General features: G+C 44.9%; 1 protein-coding gene across 1 annotated transcript in view; it reads left to right on the forward strand.

Annotated features, from left to right (window-relative positions):
- Positions 1-9,399, forward strand: part of TCTN2 (tectonic family member 2) — a 50,765-nt gene that overhangs the window by 11,298 nt on the left and 30,068 nt on the right. The window contains exons 5-9 of the mRNA XM_017544411.2: positions 1,225-1,355; positions 2,737-2,933; positions 4,247-4,373; positions 7,416-7,557; positions 8,909-8,974. Of these exons, the coding sequence (XP_017399900.2) occupies positions 1,225-1,355; positions 2,737-2,933; positions 4,247-4,373; positions 7,416-7,557; positions 8,909-8,974 (663 nt within the window). The remainder of the gene's footprint in view (positions 1-1,224; positions 1,356-2,736; positions 2,934-4,246; positions 4,374-7,415; positions 7,558-8,908; positions 8,975-9,399) is intronic.

The raw sequence follows: 9,399 nt of genomic DNA on the forward strand, positions 1-9,399 counted from the left end.
CTTTGTTGCCAGGCTGGAGTGTAGTGGCGCGATCTTGGCTCACTGCAACCTCCGCCGTCCTGGGTTCAAGTGATTCTCCTGCCTTGGCCTCCCAAGTAGCTGGGACTACAGGTGTGTACCACCATGACTGGCTTAGTTTTGTGTTTTTAGTAGAGACCCGGCTTCATCATGTTGCCCAGGCAAGTCTCGAACTCCTCACCTCAAGTGATCCAGCCACCTTGGCCTCCCAAAGTGCTGGAATTATAAAGATGAGCCTCCTACAGGCTCTCACCTGTTATCCCAGCTACTCAGGAGGCTGAAGCAGTAGGACTGAGGAGTTCAGTACTAACCTGGGCATCATAGTGAGATCCCTATCTGAAAAAATTAAAATACAATAAAATACAGTTGCCTCCTTTTTACTTAGTTAGTTCCTCCATGATTGAAACAGAATCATGGTGTGAGGATCTGAGTTTACAGCATAATAGAGACTTGAAGTCAAGTGTCTTGCATAATTAAATATGATCTTGTGATTGGATGGATTCCACATAAGCTCTCTGATATGTCACCATGGCTTCAGTTTTATCTTCCAAGAAGAGGAAATGAATTAGCAGGAGAAAATGCTTAGTATCAGGATGTGTTATAGCGGGATTGTTCAGAGTATTGAAAACTAAAATCAGTACATTATTATTATTATTATTATTGAGATGGAGTCTCACTCTGTCACCCAGGCTGAAGTACAGTGGCATGCTCTCGGCTCACTGCAACTTCTGCCTCCTGGTTCAAGCGATTCTTCTGCCTCAGCCTCCTGAGTAGCTGGGCTGTAAGTGCACACCACCATGCTCAGCTACTTTTTATATTTTTGTTAGAGACAGGGTTTTACTATGTTGGCCAGGCTGGTCTTGAACTTGTGACCTCAGGTGATCTGCCTGCCTTGGCCTCCCACAGTGCTGGGATTGCAGGTGTGAGCCACCCCACCCAGCCTAAAATCAGTACATAATGTGTATACTAACTTGTGACTCTTAGTCAATTGATGATCTTCCACATCAACGATGACTTTTTTGGTTCATTGTAACTGGCGTGTTTTCTTGTATTTGGGTTTTTGCTGGAGTGGTAGATGCAGGCCTCAGATATTTTGTGGATTCCTTAATGTAGAATACTTGGTAATGATGATTTACAAAACAAGACAATTCAGCTTTCTTTTGAATGTCAAAAATGTGATAATGCTTTGTCAGAGTGTTTCTTAAGCTGAATTTTTCTGTTGTGTGTACTTTTCAGAGAACGTGACTGTCATTCCTAACCAGGTGTATCAGCCCCTTGGTCCTTGTCCTTGTAATTTAACAGCTGGGGCCTGTGATATTCGCTGCTGCTGTGACCAGGTATGTTCTTTTGATTATTGGGCACAAAAGTTACACTACCTGTGAGAACACCAGGAGAGCCACCAACAGCTTTTTTTATTTTTTATTTTTTGAGACAGAGTCTTGCTCTGTCACCCAGGCTGGAGTGTGGTGGTGCAATTATGGCTCACTGCAGCTTTGACCTCCCAGGCTCAAACGATCCTCTTACCTCAGCCTCCAGAGTAGCTGGCACCACAAGCATGCACCTTCAGACCCAGCTAATTGTTTTGTATCTTTTATAGAGACAGGTTTTGCCATGATGCCCAGGCTGGTCTCAAATTCCTGATCAAGCAGTCCTCCTACCTTTGCCTCCCAAAATGCTGGGATTACAGGTGTGAGCCACCATGCCTTGCCCCAACAGCTTTTTAAGGGATGATCTTCCCAAACTGAGATTATATTTTCTGTTGCAAATTGTTTTCAAATTGAGTATTTTTAAAAATTTTTAAATTTTGGCTGGGCATGGTGGCTCACACCTGTAATCCCAGCACTTTGGGAGGCTGAGGTGGGCAGATCACCTGAGGTTGGGAGTTCTAGACCAGCCTGGCCAGCATGGAGAAACCCCGCCTCTACTAAAACTACAAAATTAGCTGGGCACGGTGGCACATGTCTGTAATCCCAGTGACTCTGGAGGCTGAGGCAGGAGCATTGCTTGAATCCAGGAGACAGAGGTTGCGGTGAGCCGAGATGACCCCATTGTACTCCAGCCTGGACAACAAGAGCAAAACTCTGTCTCAAAAAAAAAAATTAAATTTTTATTTTTATTCTTTTAGGCTTAGAGCAGGTACAACATATACATTGAGTATTTTTCTCAAACTCCTGACTTCAAGTGATCCACCTGCCTCAGCCTCCCAAAGTGCTGGGATTACAGGTGTGAGCCACTGTACCCAGCCCCAAGTAATTTCTTGATGACATTAATTGGGTCCTGTTATAATTTGGCGAGGGCCTGGCGATCCGTGTGGGATACGGAATGTTTCCCCTCACTCTAAATGTCCGTAGGCTTTTCTGGGCTAAGGGTTTGAATGGTGATGACAGTTAAGAAAGGAGGTTCACTATGGTTTTGTCGTCATTTGGGCTCTGTTCTGTACTATCTTTTCTTCTTTTGTTTTACCAGGAATATCTCACATCCCAAGTAAAACTGTGGTTCCCTTGAATGCCTGAAGTTTCTTATTTGGGGAATTGACAAAATAAATTCTAGAGCTACTTTACTTTCTATGAGCACAAGGCACTTTTAGATGAGACAGAGATTATAGGTTTTCTTGCTTACTCAGTAACGTCCTACTGGCCATAAACAGTGAGCATTCATCGGGCTTGCCAGGAGATCCTCACTGCGGCCACAGCCCCTGCCTTTGTGTTTGCCTTCAAGGAATGCTTATCCAACTTAACAGAGCTGTTCAGATGGTCCTGCTTCACCGGCGTGTTTGGAGGAGACGTCAATCCTCCTTTTGATCAGCTCTGCTCCGCTGAGACGACACACGCTGTCCCCGACTGGTTTCCCTTTCTGTGTGTGCAGTCGCCGCTGGCCAACACGCCCTTCCTTGGTTACTTCTATCACGGTGCCATGTAAGTGTCAGAGCAGCCGCCTGGGATAGGGCATTGTTCTCCCGCCCCGGTGGGGCCATACTCTAGTAGGCCTTATAATGTGGTCCCATTTTTCCCAACCCCTCTCCAGAGGTTCTATGCCTAAAGGATTCAATTCCAGATTTCACTTAGCCAGTTTATTTTGCGTTATTTGAGAGAATTGGACCTCATTGAAAATAAATTGATTGACACTGGAAACAGCTCACTTGCTTTTTTGTTTTTTTTTTTTTTTGAGATGGAGTCTAGCTCTGTTGCCCAGGCTGGAGTGCAGTGGCACGATCTTGGCTCACTGTAGCCTCCACCTCCCGGGTTCAGGGGATTCTCCTGCCTCAGCCTCCCAAGTAGTGGAAACTACAGGTGCACACCACCCCACCTGGCTAACTTTTGTATTTTTAGTAGAGACGGGGTTTCACTGTGTTAGCCAGGATGGTCTCTATCTCCTGACCTTGTGATCTGCCTGCCTCGGCCTCCCAAAGTGTTGGGATTATAGGCGTGAGCCATCACACCCGGCCTTTTTTTTGAGATGGAATCTTGCTCTTGTTGCCCAGGCTGGAGTGCAGTGGCGTAATCTCAGCTCACCGCAACCTCTGCCTCTCAGATTCAAGTGATTCTCCTGCCTCAGCCTCCCAAGTAGCTGGGATTACAGGCATGCGCCACCACACCTGGCTAATTTTGTATTTTTAGTAGAGACAGGGTTTCTTCATGTTGGTCAGGCTGGTCTTGAACTCCTGACCTTAGGTGATTCACCTTTTTCAGCCTCCCAAAGTGCCGGGATTACAGATGTGAGCGACCGTGCCCGGCCTCATGGTGCTTTTCTAGGGGAGGCGAAGGAGTGGTTGCTCATGGGGGATTTTAATTTCCTGTATTTTATAGTTTGATATTGTTAAAATTTTCTCTGTGATTTTTGTAATTAAAAAAGTAAAGAGGCTAGGCGCAGTGAGTCACATCTGTAATGCCAGCACTTTGGGATGCTTAGGCAGGCAGATCACCTGAGATTGGGAGTTCAAGACCAGCCTGGGTACGTAGTGAAACCCCATCTCTACTAAAAATACAAAAAATTAGCCCGGATGTGGTGGTGGGAGCCTGTAATCCCAGCTACTCAGGAGCCTGAGGAACGAGAATTACTTGAACCTGGGAGATGGAGGTAGCAGTGAACAAAGATTGTGCCACTGTCACCCACAGCCTGGGTGACAGAGTGAGACTCCGTCTCAGAAAAAAGGTAAAGAACAACATTAAGGAAGAATTGTGTTTTTGCAGATAACTGACACTATGCAGCTTTTCTTATTGATTTTCAGCTCCCCCAAACAGGGCTCCTCCTTTGAAGTGTATGTGCACACTGATCCAAAAGACTTTGCAGACTTTGGTTACAAACAAGGAGATCCAATTATGACTGTAAAGAAGGCATATTTCACTATCCCGCAGGTAATCCCAGAAGTATTCATATGCTAGACCCTTCTCTTATTTTTCCTGTCCTATTATTGTTAATTTAAGTTGTATTTCTCTTTAAAATCTCTCTCTCTTTTTTTTTTTTTTTAACATTCTTGGAGTATATAAAATCTCTTTTTAAGTTACTTATTTTTCTCTTTTGTACCTTTTAGGGACTTAACTATTTATGTTCTCCAGATTAATAAAACATATAGTCATTCTTAAATTAATCACTGTCTGCTTAAAACTTAGAGTGAACGTACAAAATAAAACCAAAAGGTTTTCTATAAGTTTCCATGGAAATACCTATCATTTTTTCTTTTTTTTTAAAGTTAAAAACATTTTTTTTGGTTTGAGACATAGTCTTGCTCTATGACTAGGGTAGAGTGCACCGGCGTGATCTTGACTCACTCCAGCCCTGACCTCCCGCATTCGGGTGATCCTCCCTACCTCAGCCTCCCAAGTAGCTGAGACTACAGGCGTGTGCCACCATTCCTGGCTAATTTTTTTGTACAAATGGGGTTTTTCCATGTTGTCCAGGCTGGTCTCTAACTCCTGGGCTAAAGTGATTCGCCCACTTTGGCCTCCCAACGTGCTAGGATTACAGCATGAGCCGCCGCGCCCGACCAAAAATTTTTTTTTGTACAGGTGGGGGTTTCACTGTGTTGCCCAGGCCTCAAAATCCTTCTGCCTTGGCCTCCCGGTGTGTTGAGATTACAGCGTGAGCCTCAGTGCCTGGCTGGAAGTAACTATCATTCTTTATTTCTTTTTTTTTTTTTTTTTTTTGAGACGGAGTTTCGCTCTTGTTACCCAGGCTGGAGTGCAATGGCGCGATCTCGGCTCACTGCAACCTCCGCCTCCTGGGTTCAGGCAATTCTCCTGCCTCAGCCTCCTGAGTAGCTGGGATTACAGGCACGCACCACCATGCCTAGCTAATTTTTTGTATTTTTAGTAGAGACGGGGTTTCACCATGTTGACCAGGATGGTCTCGATCTCTTGACCTCGTGATCCACCCGCCTCGGCCTCCCAAAGTGCTGGGATTACAGGCTTGAGCCACCGCGCCCGGCCCATTCTTTATTTCTTTTTTATAAAAACTTTTATTTTAGGTTCAGGGGTACATGTGCAGGTTTGTTATATAGGTGAACTTGTGTCATGGGGTTTTGTTGTGCAGATTATTTTGTCACTCAAGCCAAGTACCCAATATATTTTTTTTCTGATCCTCTCCCTCCTCCCACCTACTACCCTCAAGTAGGCTCCAGTATAAAAAGCAATGGTTAGATAAATACATCATTTTATTTGTCATTGAAACTTTGAAAAATATTTTAAGGCTCTAAGGTTTTATATGAAATCGTTTATGTATATATGAATGAATGAGTGAATGAAGACAGGATCTTGCTCTGTCGCCTAGGCTGGAGCGCAGTGGTGCAGTCACAGCTCACTGTAGCCTCGATCTCCTGGGCTCAAGCAGTCCCCCCACCCCAGCCTCCCAAGTAGCTGGGACTACAGGCGCATGCCACCATGCCTGGCTAATTTTGTGTTTATTTATTATTATTATTTTTGAGATAGAGTCTTTTCTGTTGCCTAAGCTGGAGTGCAGTGGTGCAATCTCGGCTCACCGCTACCTCCGTCTCCTGGATTCAAGCAACTCTCCTGCCTCAGCCTCCTGAGTAGCTGGGATTACAGGCACGCACCACCATGCCTGGCTAATTTTTGTATATGTAGTAGCGACAAGAATTCACCATATTGGTCAGGCTGGTCTTGAACTCCTGACCTCAGGTGATCCACCCACCTTGGCCTCCCAAAGTGCTGGGATTACAGATGTGGGCCACTGCACCCAGCTTCTGCCTGGCTAATTTTTTACTTTTTGTAGAGACAGGGTCTCACTATGTTGTCCAGGTTGGTCTTGAACTCCTGAGTTCAAATGATCCTCCTACTACAGCCTTCCAAAGTGTTGGGATTACAGGTGTGAGCCACTGCTCCTGACCTGAAACCTTTTCTTTTCTTTTTTTTTTTTTGAGATGGAGTTTTGTTCTTGTTACCCAGGCTAGAGTGTAGGGGCGTGATCTCAGCTCACTGAAACCTCTGCCTTCTGGTTTCAAGCGATTCTCCTGCCTCAGTCTCCCGAGTAGCTGAGATTACAGGCACCGTCCACCACGCCCTGGCTAATTTTTGTATTTTTAGTAGAGATGAGGCTTTACCATGTTGGCCAGGCTGGTTTTGAACTCCTGATCTCGTGATCTGCTTGCCTTGGCCTCCCAAAGTGCTGGGATTACAGGCATGAGCCACCATGCCTGGCCCTGAAATCTTTGTTAAGTTCAACATTATGAGGAATGATATTTGTGGGAAGAAAGCGTGGAAAGTGAAACAGTTTCTCTTTCCTGTTCATATGAATCCATTTTTATGGTATTAAACTCTGGTGGTGCTGAGGGAGAGAACATGAGGTTTACTGTAATCATGTCTCTGCAAAGTAAACAGAACATGACAAGGGATTTTCTTTTTCTTTCTTTCTTTCTTTTTTTTGACACAGAGTCTTGCTCTGTCTCCCCAAGCTGGAGTGCAGTGGCGTGATCTCTGCTCACTGCAACCTCTGCCTCCCGGGTTCAAGTGATTCTCCTGCCTCAGCCTCCCAAGTAGCTGGAACTACAGGCATGTGCCACCATGCCCGGCTAATTTTTTGTATTTTCGGTACAGATGGGGTTTCACCGTGTTAGCCAGGATGGTCTCAATCTCCTGACCTTGTGATCCGCCCTCCTTGGCCTCCCAAAGTGCTGGGACTACAGGTGTGAGCCACCGCATCTGGCTGCTTTGTTTTTATTAGATAATATTTGCTGTGACTCCACAACCAATGGCTTCCAGACCTTGATGGGCAAATCAGTTGAGTGTTTTGCTAAAGCTGGTCAACTAGTCAGTGAACTTGCCATTGCTGAAACCAGACCAGCAATGGGAGCAGGCTGCAGAAAGAAGAATAAGGGACGCTGATCTATTTTGTATGATTAGGAGAGAGGCCGTAAATCTGTTGGCTTTGCCCTTCACCCTCAGGTGTCCCTGGCTGGGCAGTGCATGCAGGAAGCTCCAGTGGCATTTCTTCACAATTTTGATGTTAAATGCGTTACTAATTTGGAAGCATACCAAGAACGAGATGGTGTTATCAATGAGAAGATCAAGAATGTTGCCTTAGGAGGTATGTTACATTTCTTCGAAAAAAAGAACACAGACCCAAGCATGAAGATAAGCTATGATCTCATGAGAGTATAAATCATTTTTACTGGTTCAGCTTCAAATAATATTTTAACTGCTAATTGTTTAGTTCTGTAAGACAGCATGTTGCATATTAAATATTTTGAAATTGAAGTAAAATTCAAATAACATAAAATTAACCTTTTTGTTTGTTTGATTTGAGACGGAGTCTCGCTCCATTGTGCAGGCTGGAGTGCAGTGGCGCAATCTCTGCTTACTGCATCCTCCGCCTCCTGAGTCCAAGCGATTCTGCCTCAGCCTCCCGAGTAGCTGGGACTACAGGTGCCTGCCACCATGCCTGGGTAATTTTTGTATTTTTATTATAGATGGGGTTTCACCATGTTGGCCAGGCTGGTCTTGAACTCCTGACCTCAGGTGATCCACCCTCCTAGGCCTCCCAAAGTGCTCGGATTACAGATGTGAGCCACTGCGCCCCACCAGAATGAACCATTTTAAAGTGTACAATTCAGTGACATTTAGGACCTTCCATACTGTTATGCCACCATTACCTTTTTATAGTTCCAGAACGTTCCATCATCTCAGAAGGGCATCTGTACCCATCAGCAGTCACGCGCCACCCCTCTACCTCAGCCCCTGCAGCCACCAATCTGCTTTCTGTCTGCATGGATTGCTTATTCTGGATGTTTCGTAGAAATAGAAGCATACATATGTGGCCTTTTGTGTCTGGCTTCTTCACTTAGTGTGGTGTCCCGTGGCTCATCCATGTTCCGGCGTGTGTCACACTTTGCTCCTTTTTATGGCTGAGTCATAGTCCATTCTATTGACAGACCACATTGTGTTTGTCCGTTCGTTCGTCAGTTGATGGGCATGTGGATTGTCTTGATATCTCGACTGTTGTAAAGAGCACTGCTATAAACACTCGTGTACAAGTTTTTTCGTAGATGTCTGTTTTCATTTCTTTTGGGTAGACACCTAGGAGTGGAACTGACACGTCATGCTAATATGACTTCTTGAAGACCCACCAAATTGTTCTCTACAATGTCTGCACCATTTTTTATTGCCACCAGCAGTGAACTGCATATTTGTTTCTACGTCACAGTCACCCTGTTTTTTGTTTGTTTGTTTATTGTGGATTTTCCTCCTCAGTTATAATTAGATGCAAAGAGGACTGGGACTCCTATCTGATGGTTTTTGGGGAGTGGGGAGAGTTTTGCGGTTGGCAGCCTGGGCAGGTTTATTTGCATTGTTTGCTTGATGAGCTGTACTTTGCCTGAGTAAGTGTGATCGTGGTAGGCCGTGTTACTCCTGTGGAAGTTAATTTATGTCTCTCTTAGGCATAGTTACACCAAAAGTCATCTATGAGGAAGCAACTGACCTAGACAAATTCATCACCAGGACAGGTATTTAATGTTACACTTTGAGATCATTTCTTCAGAAACAGATGTGTCATTTCTTACAAGTAATATATAGCCCCAGAGTATATGCTTTTATTAGTCACTTAAAAAGGTTCACAATAGTTAGGAGACTATGCCAGGAGCATTTCATTTGCTCCTCGTTCCATCTTGCTGGGCTTTGGAGTACTCTGGCCTGTTCCTCCACAGTCCTGGCTTCTGTGAGTTCCACCATCCCTGCTAGTTCCAGCTTCCATGAACCTTTCCTTAAATGTTTGATAGCTAAGGAATTCTTTTTTTTTTTTTTTTTTTTGAGATGGAGTTTCACTCGTTACCCAGGGGCTGGAGTGCAATGGCGCGATCTCGGCTCACCGCAACCTCCGCCTCCTGGGTTCAGGCAATTCTCCTGCCTCAGCCTCCTGAGTAGCTGGGAT

This window comes from Cebus imitator, unplaced genomic scaffold, assembly GCF_001604975.1.
Source record: "Cebus imitator isolate Cc_AM_T3 unplaced genomic scaffold, Cebus_imitator-1.0 Scaffold169, whole genome shotgun sequence".
In the NCBI taxonomy this organism is placed as follows: Eukaryota; Metazoa; Chordata; class Mammalia; order Primates; family Cebidae; genus Cebus; species Cebus imitator.